The sequence below is a fragment of the Coloeus monedula genome (assembly GCF_965178545.1).
Source record: "Coloeus monedula genome assembly, chromosome: 8".
In the NCBI taxonomy this organism is placed as follows: Eukaryota; Metazoa; Chordata; class Aves; order Passeriformes; family Corvidae; genus Coloeus; species Coloeus monedula.
This window is the reverse complement of record NC_138788.1, coordinates 4,040,994-4,059,868: the sequence shown is the minus strand read 5'-3', so window position 1 is coordinate 4,059,868 and position 18,875 is coordinate 4,040,994. Positions and strand designations below refer to the sequence as shown.

The following is an 18,875-nucleotide window of genomic DNA, read 5'->3' as shown; positions in this document are numbered from 1 at the left end:
ATCTCCTGCCAGGGCAAGGATGCCAGACAGCACACCTGCGTTCCCACCCTCCTTATCCCAGCATCCCACCCCCCAGGCCGTACGGTGCTGTTGATGTAGAAGGCATTCTCTGTGTTCCCTGCTGTTATGTCGAAGGTCAGGAGGGCGTTGGGGCCCTGGTCCGCATCCCGGGCAAGGACACGGGTGACAAAGCTGGAGACAGCGGCGTTCTCACTGAGAGTGAGGTTCATTGGAAGGTTCAGGAGCACAGGGTCGTTGTCATTGATGTCCAGCACACGGACACCCACAAGGATCTGCCAGGGGAACAAGCAGGGCAGGCATGTGGCACTTATTTACACCCCTCCCATCCTTTCCTCGCACTCCCCAGGCAAGAGGTGGGTTTTCCCACTCAGCCCAGTATGGAAAGGCCTAGGGACAAGAAGAAGGAGGTGGAGGAGAGGAGAATGAAGCCAGAGACCAGAGGGAAGGAATTGGGCATGGGGGACGGCAGGCCACAGCCCCCTGCGCCAGCCTGGGGGACTCACCGTGGAGCTGAGGGGAGGCACTCCCCGGTCCCGGGCGGCAATGGTGAGGTTGTAGAAGGGGATGTTCTCGCGATCCAGCTCGGCATCCTTCCGCACTCGCAGCTCTCCTTCCACCGGGGAGATGACAAATTCCCCTGCCGGAGACAGCAGGGCCCTGGCTCTCACTGTGCCTTGGCTCCCCAAGGGAGTGGCTTGTCTGGGAGCTAGGGCACCGTGCCAGGTCTGGGGACAAACTCATGTCCTGTTACTGCAGATATAGGAGGACTGTGACAGCTGGGGACTGTGCTGGATGCACCCTCAGGAACCAGAAGGAGCAGGGGATGGAGTGAGTGGCCAATTAAGAGGTGCCCGTTCTCGTTTTCTGGGCCTTTCTGGAAGATGCCAACAGCCCCTCCATGCCCTGGGATGGCATGGACACAGCACAGACCCCCCACGAGCTGAAGGGCCTCGTCCTTTGCTGTTCTGGCAAAGCTTTGCAGTGGGGTCAGCTGGGAGATGTGATCGGGCTCTGCCTTCCAGATTCCCACCACCCCCTTCACAGGGGGACCGCCAGATGTTCCCACGGTTAGGGATGGCCCCCGCTCCTCTGCCATCTGCACCATGGTGCTGGTGGAGCTGTGAGTGCTGGTGAGCAACTCGGTCCCCAAACACCCTTCAAACCCCACAGGGACTCAGGGACAGGGCTCAGTTTCTCTTTCTGTGCTTTGGTTTTTTTGCCTTTTTGATTTCTTTTTGCCTTTATTGTTTAGCAAATTTCCCCCTTCCCTCCACAAGTCCCAGCCGCCCCCTGTCCAGGCATGAACAGGTTAAGTTTCCTGTTGCTCAAAACAGGATTTCCTGGTGTCGACAGGCTGAGCAGGAAGGGAGGATGGCTTTTCTAAAGCGCTTCCTCCTCGCGCTCCTGCAAGCCAGGCTCTTCTCACCGAGGGGGTCCCCGGCAATGATGCTGTATTCCACTTGTCCACTGGGTCCTGAGTCCCCATCATGGGCCAGGAAAGTCCAGACACGAGGGCCGGGCTGCCCCTCGGTGACATCGAAGGGACCCTCGTAGGGCCGTGGGAAGGTGGGACAGTTGTCGTTAATGTCATTGAGGTTCACCAGCACCTGCGGTCAGGGTGAGAAGGATGAGAGTTGTGAGAGGAGAGGGATGGAAGGGGAAGACCACCCCACTGGTCATGAGCATGGGAAGCCATGGATGGGTGACACTGGCAAAATGCCTCCTGTATTTCTAGCTTTTCTGGGTTCACCAGACATCCAACTCATAGCTCAGAGATTCAAACTCGGTTATTCCTGACCACAGCCATCCTACAGCCACACTACAGAACTCCAGCTGCACACTGCTAAACCCCTGAGCCATACACCACGGTGGGGAACTCAGTGCAAAAGCCCACTGTCCTCCACATTCATGTCCAAGCAGGACAGACAAAAACACAGACATGAGTTAGGAGACACCCGATCTCTGCAGCAGCTGCACACTTGCTCACTCCTTTTCCTCCAACAAATACTTAATTCCTAATGCTGAGCAAACTTTAAAAAACTGGCACGTTGCATCCTTGTTCCAACAAAACCACCACCACCAATGGTGGTACTGATGGTTTTGAGAAGGACACTGGAAATGAGGAATTTTCTGACCTCCTGGGTTAAAGAATAGTGAAATCCACAAGATGGGCATTTGTTGCTGGTTAAATCTAATCTTTACAGAGAGTATATCCAAATTTCTGCTCCGTTTCCTAGCAGTAGAGAAAACAAACACTGGCACGTCTTATCAGGATGATGGACTTGCCATCACTGGGGATCTCAAATAATCCCTCAAACTCCTCCTAAAAGCTGTGTTTTCATACATTGCTGGCACAAACTCCTTGGGCAGTGGAGGGAGGGTGCTTCCTATCTTTTCTGGCTTTGGTGCTTGTTGCTGAAGGGGTTTCCAAGTTCATGTCTCTGCTTGAGCCAAGTGCAGGGGAAGCTCTGCCTTCACCTGCAGCACATGGCAGCTGCTGCCTTCGCTGCCTGCAGTTGAACCCCGGGTCTATCCTGGGCCGGGAAGTCATCACCAGTAGTATCAGATGCCCAAATCTGAAGGCTTCACCTTTTCCCAAGCACGGAGTCCCACTGCCAGGCTTGTGAGGACAGATTTATCCATAGAAATCTCCCACACTGGTAATCCCACTTTCCTTCAGTTTTTCTTTTTTTCCCCCTTCACACACAAGAACTTATCTCCTTTTGGGGGATTACAGAACCTGTGGCTCAATATCAGGGTGAGGTACAATGGTCCACGGCAACCGAGACAGAAGATTTAACCCATCCCTGACACCTGCAGACCACCAAATCAATCTGGGCATGTGGCACAATTTATCAAGTCACAAAAATAATCAGTGTACTCAATTTCTGCAAAATATTTTCTTTGGAGCTGCTCGCCTGCCCTCCCCGTCTTTGAGCAGTGCACTAAGTTCAGGTCAATGAGGCCCAGGGAGAAGAGAAAGAGCTAGAGAGAAAAGTAACATAAAAATGACTAAAAGCTTTAAATAACCTCCTTACAAGAAGGGAAAAAGGAATTTTAAAAGCACATAAATAACCACAGAAGATAAAGATTAAGCTGAAATTAATGCTATAGCAATGCTTTACTACCTGCTGTCCCTTCAAGCAAGAAGAACCAAGAGGCCAACTCAAGAAAACATAACGCAACTTAAAAGGAGTTCCAGGAATTTCTCTATGTCTTTGCAGGACCTAACAACTGGGCTAATTAACCCATAAGTGTCCATTGTGCATGACCCTGTTTTGAAACCCCCCTGAGGGAGCAAAGTGACAGCAACTGGGCAAACCGGCCACAGCTGGGAAAAGCAACTGGTTACCACTGGGAAGGAGATGTGAAACTGCTCACAGAGCAGGAACTCCTTGACCCCAAAAAGGCCACAGTGTCGCAACCCCCCCATCAGCTCCTTACTGTGGTGGTCGATGTCAGCCGGCGCGAGACAATGGGGCACTGGTCGGTGGCGGTGACGATCAAGGTGTAGCGCCCGTGGCTGATCTCGTAGTCCAGCTCCTTCATCGTGCGGATCTCCCCCTGCAAGGACAGGGGAGAGCAGCTGGGAGTGAAGGGAGCAGGATAGGGACACATCTGGAATGGGGCCGGCATCTGTACTGACCGTGGTGTTGTCAATGTGGAAGGTACCCAAGATGTTGCCTTCGGTGATGCCATAGGCCACCGTGCCATTGGGTCCCTCATCCTGATCCAGGGCGTGCACAGTGACCAGGGTGGCGTTGAGTGTGGAGGGACCTTCATCGAGGGTCACCTCGTACAGCTGCTGCCGGAAGGTGGGAGCACTGTCGTTCTCATCCAGGATGGTGACATACACCGTGGTGGTGGCCTGTGGGACACGGGACATCACGTTAGACACTGTGGAGGCATTTGCTGGGCAGTCTCTGGAGCTGGCTGGGGAAGGCTGGATCTGTCAAGGCCAATGACCAACACAGGCTCAACAGTGCCAAGAGACAAAAACAGAGTGCAGGGTTCCAAATGAAATGAGCCGTGGCAGCAAACGCACTTCCAGGTAACGGCTGGGTACAGAGATAAACGTACTGAGATTAAATCACACCCTTGGTCCCAAGCAAATCATGTCTCTATGAGGTCTCTCCTCTTTTCACAGTTTACCATTGCTGGCAACACCAGGGAGCAGCCCATGGCACAGGGAAAACCAGAGGCTGAACCTCACTGTGCCTCCCTGCCTTTGGAGGAGGCACGTGTGAGTCCTTGCCTAGCCACTGGGAACACCATGGCTGCTATTAACAAGTGTGGCAATATGGATGGAAAATACCTGGAGATGACGCTGCCACAGCTCAGGGGAGGAACAAAACCGAGCACCTTGGACAACTGGACTGACCTCTCACAGTCCCACCATCTCCCTGCTCACCACAATGTCACTGCTGGTCAGGCTCAGCCAGATCTGAGCCTCTTCCAGCTGTCCCTGGCTCTGCACAGGCACCTGGATGTCCTGGTTGTCTTCTGCAGGTGTCACCCCACCTGGGGATGGGGAGGTGACAATGGCACAGCACTCTGCCTAAGGGCTCAGCACAGAGGTGGGGGCTTGGGACAATAAACCATTTTCTTGGAGTCTCTGGACTTCATCCTACACCTTCCCCAAGCAACACACTTCTTCCAGCCAGCCAAGGGTTACATTTTTGGCAGGAGCATCACAGCCGTGTTTGCTGTAAAACCACAATGCCACACGGTAATTAGGTACTTTTCAATTTCCCTGCACGCTCCAGATTCAGAGCAGGCAAGCAGCAAAGTTTCCTGTGGTTTGCAAAAACTCCCCGTGTCTGCGGGCTCCACTTTCCAGGGAACGCTGACTGGAAATGAGGCAGCTCTCAGCTGCAGCCAGAGATTTTGTTGATGCCTTAGGAATTTGAAGAGAAGCTCCCAGAGGAGTTATGTGTCAGACCATGGGGCTGCTTTGCTATTTCAGGGCAGAGTGTAAATGGGCTGTGGGAGGGGATGCTTTGCTCCCATTTTTTGGGGAAAGCTCCGTTTCCTTTTCCAAGCCAGCATTGCTCTGAGTTACGCTTCCCTGTACCTGCCTCCCGTTCATCCCAGGAGAGGTTCTGCCTCCTTAATCCTCACAAACACGGGAAAAACAGTCCTTGCAAGTAAAGTAATTACAACCAGGCCCAAGGAATCAGCTCCTGCTGGGAAAGGGATGGAGACCAGCACCCGCAAGTCCCTTGGCACGGCGAGCATCCCGCTAAGCACCCCAAAAATGCAGGCAGGAGGACCAGCTGGTTCTACGTGAGGCTGTAAGGGAAGAAACCCAGCAAACGCACCCACTGCCCGAAGAGGTGGGGTCCGAAGTGATTCCCCCCTGCGGGTGCTCCCGCCCGCAGCTCCCTGCAGCCTCTCACCTCCGGGGGGTGCTCGCCGTTCTCTCCAGCGCTGCGCGACATCGCAATGAAATTTCCTGTGTGTGCAAGTCCGGCTGTCGCTGCGGGGCTGCTCAGAGCGTGCAGTGGCTCCGCAGAGGCCACCTCTCCGCGGTCACCCCGCCACCATGGGGGCAGCGTCCCCCCGAACCGGGCTGCTCCTGGCTGCGCTCTGCCTGCTCGCTTCCCACGGTAAGCTCCAGCTCGCTTTCCTCTCCTCCCTGACCGGAGAAACTCTCCTCACTGGGGCACCGTGTTCGCCTGCCCGGGGCTGTGTCGCGGCACAAGGAATTAGGGGTGTTTGGGGCGTTATTTATTCTCTTTCCCTGTGATTCTGGTGTGTGGGGGATCAAGCCAGTGTTTCACACGGTGCTAGTTGTGCTGGGGTAAAGGGGCCACAGGGGAACTGCTGTTCTAAAACTCTGAGACTGTTTTTTTCTTTCTTCCTCTGCTTTGATCTAACATGCGTGGAAGGAAAGCAGCCCCCTGTCCCCGCCAGCCTCCCGCTGGAGACCCCCGGCTGGAAAAGCTGCTCCGTTCCCGCACGGCACTTTTCCCTGGCACTGCGGGGGTCCCCGGCTGTGCCACGGTGAGAAGATCCTTCCAACAGCCCTGGGGGAGCGGAGAGAGGGGATTTGTGCGAGCGGGGCTGGGATGCCCTCTCTAAGGATGCTGCGCTCCGCCGGGATGTGCCGGGCAGCTTCTCCGGGTGGGCAACCAGCCGTGGCCAGGGCCACTGTGAGTGGCTGCCGAGTTCCCCTTCCTCGGAGTGAGCGCTTCCCAGTGCTGGAAGCTCGCTGGCTGCTTATCAGGGGGACGCTTTGGGAGGGGGCTGCTTCAGACTCCGCACCAGCCCTGGCAGGCAGCGTTTCCGTTCGGGGCTCCGGGGCCAGGCGGTGAAACAGGGGCGGTGGCATTAAAACCGCGGTTCGGCTCTGGACGACTCAGAAAAGGAAGCTGGGACGGACCATGATCCCTCCCTGCCCTGCGCAGGCAGAAGGTGGGCATCGGGCTTGGCTTCACCCTCTCTCCCGGGACAAAGTGACTGCCTCCATGATTTCTGCCAGCGCATCTCCAGGAAGAAAATATGCCCAAAGATGCCCCACTGCAATGGGGCCGGAGGTCCCTTCTCTCCTATGGGACAGCAAGGCTGGTGTGGATTGAACCACGTTTTGCTTCTCATCTGAGTCTCGGCATCAGGGAGCAATTCCCAGCATCTCTACTGGGATTTCAGTTATTTCATTTATGCATCTGGGGTGCTGGGACTGAACTTCAGGCCTTCTGCAATGCAACAAGCTTGGATGCTGATGTTCAACGTGGGACTGGTGCCAGAGGAACCAAGCTTTGTACAACCCTGTGCCTGCCAAAACTTTCTGAAGCCCTGGCTAATTTTGGCAGGGACTGATGGAGAAGTAGCCCTTGGAGACATCCAGCTTGGGGATGCTGGCAGCAAGGTGGATGAGGAAGTGGCTCCTCTTCACCCAAAGGATGGCAGCTCAGCTGGGCTTTCCAAAATCACATCCCAGGTACTGTCCCTGGGCCAGGGCTGTGCTGGAAGACGAGCAAGGCAGGACCCTTCCAGTGGGAGCACCGGCTCCCAGCTGCTCCCTCCACTGCCGGGATGATGGGTACCCCCACTGGTGGAAAGCCATTTGGCTCCTGGGGTGCAGGAGATGAGGGCTATTAACATGTCTCAGGCATCTTCAGCAAGTTTTTCACTCTTTCTCTCGTGCTTGAAGTACTCCTGCAGAGCTGTGGATGGCCCTGCACATCTCACCTGGATGATAACCTGAAGCATAATGACAGCACAGTGATGATGGGGCTTGTGGCACTTTGATGTGAGCCTGTTACAAGAACTCCCAGAAGAGGAAAAAAGCAGAGCTCCTTGCTCCACCTCTATCCAGCAGCCCCTCCTCTGCAACAGGTGAGCCCCTCCAAAGGCTCCATCCCCTGCTCCCTGCTGACTTCCTTGGAGTGGAAAGAGGTGGCCTGATGTGGAAGCCATTTCTGTCAAGCACAGGAGTGCAGATCAAACATCTGCTTGCTAGGGCGAGGGACTAAACTTAAGAGAAGCAGCCAGCAGAGGCTTTTGGACACTGACCCAGAATTCGGTGTAAATCCTGATTTATTTAAGCTGCTGGTCAGCGAAGTAGCACAGGTTTCCGCACTTTTTTGTGTTTCTGTTTTGTCTGAAAGCAGAGTTCCCAGGTGTCAAGAGAGGCAGTGATGCCAGTGCTGGGATGTACCAACACTGCACTGGGCTCTGCACCACACCGATGCAACACCACTGGCTGAAGTTACTGAGGTGCCAAAGAGGAAAAGGGGCACTTTTGGCACCTGCTTGAGACCTCCTCTGTCTTGACCAGATGGTGACAAGACAGCAGCTCTCAGCTCAGCCCTCAACTGGTCCAACCAGCTGGAGATGTGCAGAGATGGGCATCTGGCTTTATTCTGGCATTTGCCAGCAGCTCTGACTTCAAAGGGAAGTCCTTCAGTTGGGGTGTGGATGGAGCCAAGCCTGGGCTGTGGGCATTGAAGAAGCCCAGGAGATTAGGATCCATGGGCTTTAGTATAAAGACACCACCAGAAGATGTTTCCTCTGGGCTCCATCTGGCATTCAGCATGCATTTGAAGCCTCGGTAATCTTGGGGAGGGAACACCAGCTGCCCTGGCACTGCTCTGGGTTGTACCGTGCCTTGCCAGCTGCTTTCTCCTCCAATCAATGGCTTTTGAGAGCCTTCCCCCGCTCCAGAGAAGGAAGGGAAAAAGGCTGCACACATGTTAACCTCTGCCCCTCCCCGAAAGCGTGGGCTGTGCTGACTTTCCATCCAGACGGTTCCCATCAAGCTCCGGAGGTGGAGGCTGGATGGTGTAGCAAGGCAGAGCTTTGCAAACTGCGCGGGGATGAGTGGGACGGCCCTACTTCTTTTGAGGGGGGGTGCATGGAAAACAAAAGACTCCTGAAGACACTTTTGGAAGGTGTTGGAAGTGTGGCTTCCTCCAATAGAGCCCTGGCTTCCCTTCCTCTGGCTCCCAGGAGACCCCCGATGTGAATGGGGCACTTCCCCTTGCAGCAGGTATTGAGAAACACATCTGAGGTGCCTTTTGTATTCAGTGCTTTGGCAAGGAGGTGGGGGATCTACTCTGCTGCCTGCAGAACCCATCCAGGCTGGCCATGCATCCTGGCCCCAGCAGCACCCAAGGAGAGGAAGAAGCCAGGGCTCGAAAACAAGACTGAAAGAGGCAGTGCTGAGCTCAGGCCCTGCAAACCTATGCCGCAGAGCAGCTCCGGGGACGTGCTGCTGCACGTGCTGTAAGCAGGAAGCAATTAGCTGGAGTGGTCAGGCAAAGGTCACGCCATCCCTGGCTCTGGGGACTCCTTGGCACTGTGGGCTCCAGAGCAGGGAGTGCAATGGGGCAGATCTCCTTCCCAAAGCCTCCCTCTCCCTGCAGAGCACCCTCAGGCAGGGACTCAGGGGCTTCATGGCTGCTCTTGCACCATCATGTAAGAGACAGAGATAACCACGAGGGGTGCAAGGCACGTTTTTGGTTTCACTCTCTCCAGCAGAGCCCCGTGCCAGGGAGGTGACACAGTGACTCTACTCCCAGGAGGAGGATGCTCTCCGGGTGGCCCAGCAATGGGGAGCCTCTGGCCCGGCTGCATGCTTGCGGGCAGCCACATCACTCCGTGCCTGTGATTGACACCCTCTTGATACAGCAAGTGAAAAACCTCAAAGTGAAACGTGGTGGAGCTAATGGCACAACAGGATGTTACCAAAATAAAAAAGCATCTTGTCCTTACAACATCTTCTCTGCTGCAAACCAGCCCCAGAAACCTCTTTTCCACAGTAATTTAAAGTAAATAAACCCAGAATCTGCTTTTTCTCCAGCTTTTGAAGTGACGTTTGCACTTCGGCAAACATGAAGGAGTGGCAGGGCCAGAGCACCAAAACCTCTCCTGTCTTTGCACTTTTCCCTCCCCTCAGGCACAGCTCCCCTCACCCACCAGTGCCCCCCACCCGTGTGCTGGGAAAAGACCAGCAATGCTGCTGTGTGCCCCTTGCTCCCACTTCTGCCAGGGCTCTTGTCCACATTCCAGAATTTCTTTCTGAAAATTGTTTTCATTTCCAGCAGCTCCTAACTGTCAGCATCAGCCAGTTCCCCCTTCTCCTCCCTGGGGGCTGAAAAACAAGGAGGGTGGGACCTGCTCCCCGCCTCATCTGTGGGAGAAGGGGGGGGACACTGCTCCTCCTAGAACTTTTCTGTTTGTTTTTGCTCCTTTTATTTTTTTGCAGCTGGCTCAGCAGTGCTTGTGTTTCCTCCTTCCTCATGAAGGAGGAAACAGAACCTGCTACCTTGCTTCTCCTCATCCTCTGCATGCTTTGCCTCCCTGCCCCACACCTCTGCTGGCCCCAGAGAAGCTTCTGCCTCCCTGCTGCTGATATTTAAATCATGTCTCTCCTCCAGAGTTGATTTCTAGGGTGAAGTTGTGCTCCCAGCCCCGCTACAGAATCCTGGAATGATTTGGGTTAGAAGGGACATAAAGACCGTCTAGTTTCAACACCTTCCACTAGACCAGGTTGTTCAGAGCACCATCCAAGCTGGCCTTCTACATTTCCAGGAATGGGGCAGCCCCAGTTTTTCAGGGCACCCTGTGCCAGGGCCTCACCACCCTTTGCCGACATCGGTGGTGGGTTTGCAGTGCTTGTTTGGGGAGTTTTGCTACAAACTCAGGGTAAACACAGGCTCTGACTCAGTGCCTTCTCCCCGGCAGGAGGGGCAGCAGCTTTCCTGATCACCACCCCGTACTCGCTCTGCGTCTGCCCCGAGGGCCAGAACGTCACCCTGACCTGCCGGATCAGCGGCCCCCTGGCCGAGCGCCACGACCTGCTCTACAAAACCTGGTACTTCAGCAGCACGGGGGACCAGAGTTGCTCCGACAAGCGGCACATCCGCAACGTCACCGAGAAGGAGCTGCACCACGACCTCAGCAGGCACCACGAACTGCCGGGCAACAGCTCCCAAAAATCCCCCCTCAGGCGGCAAAGCAGCCACCACGGTGTGGAGTTTGTCCCTGACCACCACGGCGCCTTCCACATCGTGGTGATGAACCTGACGCTGCAGGACAGTGGGAATTACTGCTGTTACGCCGTGGAGCTCAGGCGGGAAGGTCACAGCAAGCCCCACACCAGGCAGGTGGCTCATGGCTTCGTGGAGCTGCAGATCCAGCAAGGTGAGGGGGACAAGGGGAGCCCCTGCCAGCCCTGCATCTATGGCAGGGCAAAGTGCCAGAGAAAGGGTGGTGGGGGATGCAGCACTGGGGCTGGGGAGGCAGTGTGTGCTGATGCTGGAAGTGCAGGGCATGTTCCAGAAGGCAAAGGGCAGCAGATGTTGAAGGTTTGGATTGGAGCTAGAGAGCAATGAAACATTAAAAAAAAAAAAAAAAAGAAAAAGCTTAGCAACTCAAGGGGCTGGCATGCAATAAAATCCATGGTACATAGTTTCACTGATCTTCATCAACCTTTTACTGGCAGAGAGGAAAACAAGCCTCAACTTAAAAGGAGCTGGCTGGTGGTGCAAGCCTGAGTGAGGGCTCACAGATAACCTTGGGACAGCAGCCCAGTGGGAGAGGCATGAGGGAGGGGAAGGCGTCTCCTGGCCTTGATTTGCAGCATTAGATAGCTTTTCTTTTAAAAAAACTATAAAAAAATAGAGGCTGCATGGCCAGGGATGGGCCCTGCTGCCATGGGGAAGAGGGCCTTGCAGCAGGGATCTCAGTGAACACTTCCCAGGATTAAACTCCTGCTTTGGGGTGCTCTGGGATGACATTCTCAATACCAGGGAGAAAAGGCAAGGACATCGAGCAGGTTGGGAGTTCTGTGGGACCTGAGGGAACCCCCCAAGGTGTAAGACGCTTTTCTGTTCTCTTCTGCAGGCAAAGGGGAACTTCAAAACTGCACATTTCATACTGCCACCAGCAAAGGTAAAGGGAAAAAACCCTCTTTCCAATGTCCTGCTCACCATCCTGGCCCAAGCATTCCCTAGGGATCACTGCAAACACACCAGTGTCCAGATGCAACCTCACAGACAGGTGTTGGGAGGGTGGTTTCCAGTGCTGTTCCAACAGGGTGTGCATCACAGGTGCATCCTCAGGCTAAGGAGAGCCTTCTTCAGCCCATCACCTGGACATGACTGTCCTGAAGCCCATGGAGATCATTCACCCTGTTGTTCTAAAGCACCTGAACTCCGTCCCAAAACAGAGTCAGGGAATTAGCGGCCGCTGCCACGAGAAGATGGGAAGGGACAGAAAGATAAAGAGTTGCAGGCACCTCTTGCTACACCCCAAGCCTAGGCCACCTCTGCCTCGAGCAGGGGAAACCCAAATCTTGCTTGAGTGCTCAGACAATGTGCGGCTCCCCCAGAGCTGTGTCTAGACATGGAGATGCCCACACTTCACTTCGCAGCTGGTTTCTTGCTGGGTCGCTCTGTCTACCCCCCTTTGCTGGCTGCTAAATGGGCAGATTTGGCTAAAATTATTTTGCAGCTTGCCCAGACAAGGGAAACAGCTCCTGGTCCCCATGAGCTGTGCTTCCTGTCCCTAACCCTCAGTCTCAAGTGCTGCCCTGTCAGGAAAAAAGGAGAAAAAAAGCCCCCTCCCAAAATGCAGACACATGGGACAAGAAGCTGCTTCCTCAGATGTGCAGGAGAGGAGCTGAACCTGCCCTTGATTTAAGAAGCTCTCAACCTCACCATGAGCCATCCCACAGGGACCTTGATGGCCATAGATGTGCCTTCAGACTGCCAGCCTTTCTGGGAGCCTCTGTGGGTGACATTCTCCAGGGACACATCAATCAGCAGAGGCTGTGGGTACCAAGCCCTTTGATGCCCGAGCACCTGGAGGCTGGCAGTGGGTCAGAGTCAGTGCTCCAAAGTTGCTGGGAGCCTTTATCAGGGCTTCTCTCCTCATATTTAGAAGACCAAAGACCTTGGGATGTCCTGCAGCAATGAAGGACTTTGGTCTAGGTTCTAAAAGGATGCCTCAGAGCTTATCTCCACAGCTGGCAGTGCACCCCAGTGTGAATCCCGTGTGTGTGGGAGCCACATGCATCGTCTCTGAGGCAACATGGGGCTGCCCTGTGCTGGACTTGATCTTTAAGGTCTCTTCCGTCCTAAACAATCCTGTGATTTTGGCTTGGGGAAGCCAAGGAAAGGGAAGGTGAATGGAGGGTTCATCTCTGCCCTCTTCTGTTGCAGATATCACGGCCGCTGCACTGGCCACAGGCGCCTGCATCGTGGGCATCCTCTGCCTGCCCCTCATCCTGCTCCTCATTTACAAGCAGCGACAAGCTGTCAGCAGCAGACGTATGTACCGGGACACCCACCTCATCTCCTGGCCTGTACTAGCCTGGCAAGGCTGGGATGGGATGTGCCCCACTAGGATCAGCTGCTTCAGCTGCCCTAAGTCCCATGGGTGTGCTGTAAGGTGGCCCCCAAAGACAGGTCCCTGCCAGGTGCTTCCTAGAGAGCTGTCCTGGGAAGGACCAGGCATGCCTGCAGGCTGCTGGTGAGGAGTGTGGGATATGAGGGGACACCAGCAGCGTGCTGGAGGCACTGAGACTGTGAAGATGCTCCCTGCTGAACCCTTCCCTCCACATCCACTGTGAGAGCCATCTCATTTACTCATCCCTCCCTTCACTGAACACCTGAAGTAGAAGCTTTGCCTTCTAAGTGATTGAAAAGCATTTTTAGCACTTTTTCTCCCCCTCATCTTTAAAAAGACCCCTGACATGTCCATGGCCACAGAACTGCAGCAAGCCAGGTCTCCCCTCCGCTGCCCCAGCTCTGGAATATCAGGCTGTGCTGAGGCATAGCAGGCTGACAGCTCCTGCCCATGCTTGGCTCCCAGAGACTTTGGTAATTAAGTGGAAAGGGGCACCACCTTAACTGGCAGAGCCATTTCATCAGCCCTTGGGCAAGCGGGGGCCCTGCGGTTTCCCTCTCCCAGCCTGGTGGGCAGCTGTGCGGCTCTGAGGAAACCTTTGGAGAAGTGGTTTTTGCAGCAGCAGCAGGCACAGTGCCAGCCACGAGAATGGGAACTGTGCTTTCGACAGCCATCCCCTTCATGCACCCATTTAGCAGTGGCTGGGCTGCAGCTCCCACCTCCATTGCAAAGAATCACCTGGAGGCTGCTTCACCCCAGAGGGGAGTCAAAATCCAGGGCGGGGTTGCCTCTCAGGTACCATGGACCAGGTTATTTCCACAAAGCACTTTTCTTTGGCACAGTTTGGGCCAAAATTCGAGCACCTCAGCTCAGGGTGATTGCCATACAGGTGTCCAGCAGAGCCCAGTAACACTCCATTACTGTTACTGGGCTGTGGGATCTGCTGCGGCTAAGGGCATGAGGGAATACCTACCACGGTGCTGCCCAGCCAAACGCAGGGGCAGCCAAGTGCCCAGTGGTGTTTTGCAGAGCCCCAGGAGGGTGCCACAGGTGGGTGGTGGGTGCATCCAGGCACGAGTGGGCCCAGACTACAGCCTGGGTGCTGCAGCTGCACCTCACTTCACCCCATGCCTGCAGAAGTATCTCTTCCCCTTCTTTGGAGGGTAAGAGACACTCAATGGTCTCTTGAGTGAGAGACCACAATTGGTCTCAATGTGGGAGGAAGCTGGGCTGGGGAGTGAACAAGGTGGGAGAGGGCAGGGATGCAGAGAAGGAGGTTTGGGAGCGAAGCAGAGAGCTGAAGAAGTGGATGAGGAAGGGAGGAATGCAGAGGGAGAGGAGGAAGTGCAGGTGGATAAGACACCAGAACACAGCACTGGGCCTGACGCTGGGCCTTGTGCTGCTGGCACTCACCCCAAACGTTTTGTCTTTGGCAGGTGCCCATGAGCTTGTCAGGATGGATAGGTAAGGAAACGCACGTGCTCCCAGCTGCCCTCTCTGCCTGCATCTCAGACCCTACAAGGGTCTTGCCCTTTCCTCCTTCCCTTTAAAGCTGGCACATATCCTCAGCCTGGCAGAGCGAAAGGGGTGCTGGTGTCACCCATGCCCTGAGTCCTTTCCCTTTCTGGGAAATCGCTTTTTCTCTTCCCTCTCTCCAAGTCGGAAGTGCCTCCTTCTGTTTTGCCTGTGTCAAGGGCCTGCATCTCCCTGCACCCCCAGAGAGCCTGAAACCACTTTGGCTGAACTTTCCCTGCTGCACTGGGCTCCCTGTTTGCTCTCAGCTGAGGTGCCACCACCTGAACCTGCTCCCCGCCCTGCTTGGCTGTTCCCAGTGCTCAGCCAAACCCCTGGGGATAAAAAAAGGCTCCTGAGATAAAAGTGCAAATGCCTCTCCTGTCCCACAGCAGTGCCCAGGGCATTGAAAACCCCGTGTTCGAGGCGGTGCCATCGGCGAGTGTGGAGCCACGGCCCCGGCCCCAGCTCTCCTATGTGGCCAGCAGGCTGCCCTCTGAGTCCGGCCGGCATCTGCTCTCGGAGCCCAACACCCCCCTGTCACCCCCTGGTCCCGGGGACTGCTTCTTCCCGACCCTGGGTGAGTGATGGGCAATGCTGAGCTCCTGTGAGACCACAGGAGAGGTGGGGAGGAAAGGGGAAGGTGAGGGGTTAAATATCAGTGACACACTTTGTGTTGTGTGGGACATCAAGTCCCATGGCTTAAAAGAGGAGAAGGACCTAAACTCTCTGTTTTCCATGCAAAAGTAGCGTTTGGCCACTTCCTGAAATAATATCCCTTCAGCTGTAGGCTGGACTAATACCCCTGGTCTGCCCTTTTCCAGATCCTGTTCCTGACTCACCAAATTCCTTGAAAGCCTAAAGACCCCAGAGGAAGCCACATCCTGCAGACCACGCCATGCTCACCAAGACAATACCCCCCAGAGGGTGGCAGGGCCAGGGGCAGCAAAGCCTTAAGAAATGAAGCTGTGTGCAGGATCCCTGCCCTTGTCTCCCATCCTGCCACTGCCCTGGGACTGGAAGTGAACCTCTCTTCCTCGGATTTCAATTTTTAACTACCTGTTTCCTTGGATAAGTGCATGGCTCTGTATTGCTCACATTTTACAGACTAGCTGAAAATTGAGGATGTGGAGATGGAAGGATGTCGTGCACCTGCAGACTTCCCTGAGGATTAACTTATTGCCAGGGTTTAAGCTCTGCAACATCAACACATTTCTGGATCCTTGACTGAACATCCTCTCTGGGAGTGGATGGTAAAATACTTTATTCAGCATGGAACAAAACAGGATCACCAGCCAACCTTGTACTACCTTTCTCTTTGCAAAACAGGAAGGGGAGAGGCTCCCTGCTGCCACCAGAGCCTTCTTTCCTTACCAGCCTTTTAAAATGGCCATGGACTTGTGATGCTGCTGCCTTTTCAGCAGGACACATGTTGGGAGGAGCCTTATTTCTGCTGCAGTTTTATCCTTGGCTTGGGATCAGGGCAATTCATTTTTCTGTTTGTTTCACTATCAGTGCTGATTAAAAGGAAAAAAGGATGTTTATGGTTTTAGTTTGTTTTTTGGTTTTTTTTAAATGCCTGTCATTTAGGAAGTTCATTTGGAGGATGTTGGAGGATGTTCCCATGAGGTGGCCAAGAACCCCTGTGGAGAGGTGGAGGCACAGGGGGCACAGTGGGAAATGCTACAGATGGCTTCCCCTGGCCCTCCTGGGGCCAGCACAGCCAGAGCAGCCAGCGCTGGGGCCACTGTGAGAGGACTCTCTGATGCCCTGGGGGACGTGGGTGCTCTTGCAGCATCTGAACACAGCACCTGGCATTGCTTATCCAAAAGAAGCTACAGCTCCAGCGTGACTCAGCCCCAGTGATGATATCAAAACTTGTGGCAGATGCTGTTACTCATTGTTTTGGGTTTTTTTCTTGTTTCTCTTTTTGTTGTAAAGTGGGCAAAAAAATGGCCACGAGACAAACATAAACATTTGTCATAGCAAAACAGTGAGCAGTGTCAGACCTGAGCTTTAGCTGTACCAGGCAGCGTGGCCAGGCAGAGCATCCCCGGCAGCACATGAATTTCCACACGGCATGGCTGGATGAAACAGCATTTGCCTCTGGAATGGGGTGGGGACGCCCTGGGCTGCTGCAGGATATTTTTAATCCAGTGCTGGCTTTAGCAGGAGCAACCTCAAGGTGGTTCAGGGATGAAGGAGAAGCCAGCACCCACACCCCCATGTACCACAGCTGTAACGTCCTGAGCGCGGGACTTGTGCTTTATTGCCATCCCTGGCTCAGCCCCTTCCCGGCTTTGCTGGGGAATCTCGCCCGGTGCCTCTAGCACTTCCTTCTCCCTGTCCCAGCAGCTCCAGCTGGAAAGGCATGCCAGGGTTTTTCCTGCCTGCAGGTCTTAACGGCTTTGAAACCCTGTCCAAGTCCCTCTGTTCCCTAACAAATGTACTGTTTGAGGACAGAACGAAGCTTTGTTGGAAACAGGTTTTTCTCTGTGCAGCAGGAATCCCATTTTTCGGGATGGCTGGCACTGCAGGCAGAGCTAAGCTGAGCAGCCACGCTCTCTGCCAGAGGCTCTGGTGTGGCATGCTGGGGCACTGAGTGGCATCAGTTTTCCCGCCAGAAGGAAAACTAAAGATTCTAGGAGACAGAAGAAATGGCTTCCCAGGCTTCCACACATTCTGGAGTAGGAGTCCTGGCATGGGGTGCTGGCACCCCACCCTGGCCCCCACTACCATGGAGAAGGTGACACAGATGCTCGTGGTGAAGGTGACCCACCTGCAAGACCAACATCTGGGCAGTGAGGATCCACGCTGCCTTGCTGGAGCCACCAGTGCCTGGGGCTGCAGGTGCCAGGAGGATCCCTGTCCCAGTTCATTGGGGTACTGCAGCTTCCTTGGGCAGACCTTCCTGCTGCTGCAGGAAGCATCCCGACCACTCTGGAGCAGGGCAAACCCTTGGAGAGGTGCAGCTGCTGGCTTGCACCAGGGTCAGACAGCTCCCAGGTGACTCCTGCAATTCCCACACACCTTCCAGTTGTAGCTCACCAGCCTGTGAAGGTTTTTTCTCCTGTAATGCTTTTTTATGAAAATACTTTCCTTTTATCAGCAGCATTTTGTCCTTTTGTTCCTGCATTTCCAGCTCCCAGGAGAATCCTCTCAGCCAGTCTTCCCTGCTCCCTTGCTGTCGTGGGTATCCCAGATCACCATTTCCAAGTGAGGACTTCATAGTCCTCTCAGCTCTGTCTCCTCTGCCTCTCCCACACAGAGAAGGCCAAATCTTGAAGCCCATGGATGGATGTACAAATTACAAACAATCATCCCCTTTTGTGCATGGTTGCATCAGCCTGGACCTACTTGTGAAAGCAGAGTTTCTGGCAGGCAGCAAGCCCCTGACAGACATAATTTCCCCACCCAGGCATGAGGCCAGCAGGCACCCAGTGATATGCCGGCCAGCCTTTCACAAGACCTGAGTGTCCTCCAGCTCTGAAAAGGGCCAAAGCTCTTCTCTGCACTCAGGAATTGGGTCACTGGGCACTTTGTGTCGCAGGGATTTGGATTGTTGCTGCTGGCATAATGTGTGCTCGTGACCATGGTGGGCACACAGCAGAGCCTCTGGGGACAGGCAGGGCTGCTGGGACACCGCCTTGGCAGCGTGAAGTGATAAGCTGTGCCATTTGTCCTCACTGGCACCAGGAAGGGAAGAGGGCATTGCCATGGCAATGGGATTTGCCAGCTCAGCACACAGCATTCCTCAGCACACCAGGATCGGTGATGGGGACAAGGAGAAGCTGGTGGCATCATGTGCTGCAGTCACATGAAGCTGCCTTCTCTCATTTTGGGGGAAGAGACTTATCTTGGTTTAAGCTTCAGTGACAATACAACTAATGGAAAAGATGGTGTGCAGAAGCTGGAGTGTGAACTAACCAGGAGGGAGGAGCTGAGAGTGCAAAGCCTGAAGTGAGAATCACAGTTTGCACTGCTGGCTGTGATCTGTTTCATCACAATGTAGAGCAGGGCTTTGCAGACAGAGCTCCGCTGGCAGAGCAGAGAGATAGTGAGAGATAGCAGGTGGAGGTGGGGGACAGGAAGGATGGCAGTGTCATGAAAGGCATCAGCCCACTCACCATTTGTGCACGTGGGTGCTGACTCACCTCTCTACAGAGACGTGGGGTTAAAAGGGACTCAGAGCTGGAAAATGCCCCACATGGTATTTGCTCTTTTGACTCTCCCACGCCAGAGTCATCCTCAGGGGCACAAATAATGAGCCAAGCAAGACAGTCACTTCCCCAGGTCACGGGACAATGGGTGGGGCCTCGTATCAACCCCCTTTCAGTCTGAAGCCATTCCCCCTTGTCCTGTCACTCCAGGCCCTTGTCAAAACCACCAGAGCTCTTCTCACTGACCACATAAGGACCACAGCAGACACGTGTGTCAATGGTGAATGGAACTGTGGTTGAGCTGCTGCTCCAGCCACTCCCGGT

The 18,875-nt window shown here is 54.5% G+C and overlaps 2 protein-coding genes across 3 annotated transcripts in view; one reads left to right on the top strand and one right to left on the bottom strand.

Moving 5' to 3' along the window:
• The window catches only part of CDH23 (cadherin related 23), a gene marked incomplete at both ends in the record, with an annotated part of 173,135 nt that overhangs the window by 13,054 nt on the left and 141,206 nt on the right, over window positions 1-18,875 (bottom strand). For both annotated transcript variants that reach the window (XM_082286522.1, XM_082286523.1), the window contains 5 exons: window positions 84-293; window positions 525-658; window positions 1,448-1,628; window positions 3,466-3,585; window positions 3,668-3,889. In XM_082286522.1, the coding sequence (XP_082142648.1) occupies window positions 84-293; window positions 525-658; window positions 1,448-1,628; window positions 3,466-3,585; window positions 3,668-3,889 (867 nt within the window). The remainder of the gene's footprint in view (window positions 1-83; window positions 294-524; window positions 659-1,447; window positions 1,629-3,465; window positions 3,586-3,667; window positions 3,890-18,875) is intronic.
• VSIR (V-set immunoregulatory receptor) lies at window positions 5,516-15,870 on the top strand. Its single transcript, XM_082285943.1, has 7 exons — window positions 5,516-5,630; window positions 10,213-10,671; window positions 11,374-11,421; window positions 12,693-12,800; window positions 14,316-14,343; window positions 14,784-14,971; window positions 15,216-15,870. The coding sequence occupies exons 1-7, from the start codon at window positions 5,567-5,569 to the stop codon at window positions 15,251-15,253; spliced, it is 933 nt and encodes a 310-aa protein (XP_082142069.1). The 5' UTR covers window positions 5,516-5,566; the 3' UTR covers window positions 15,254-15,870.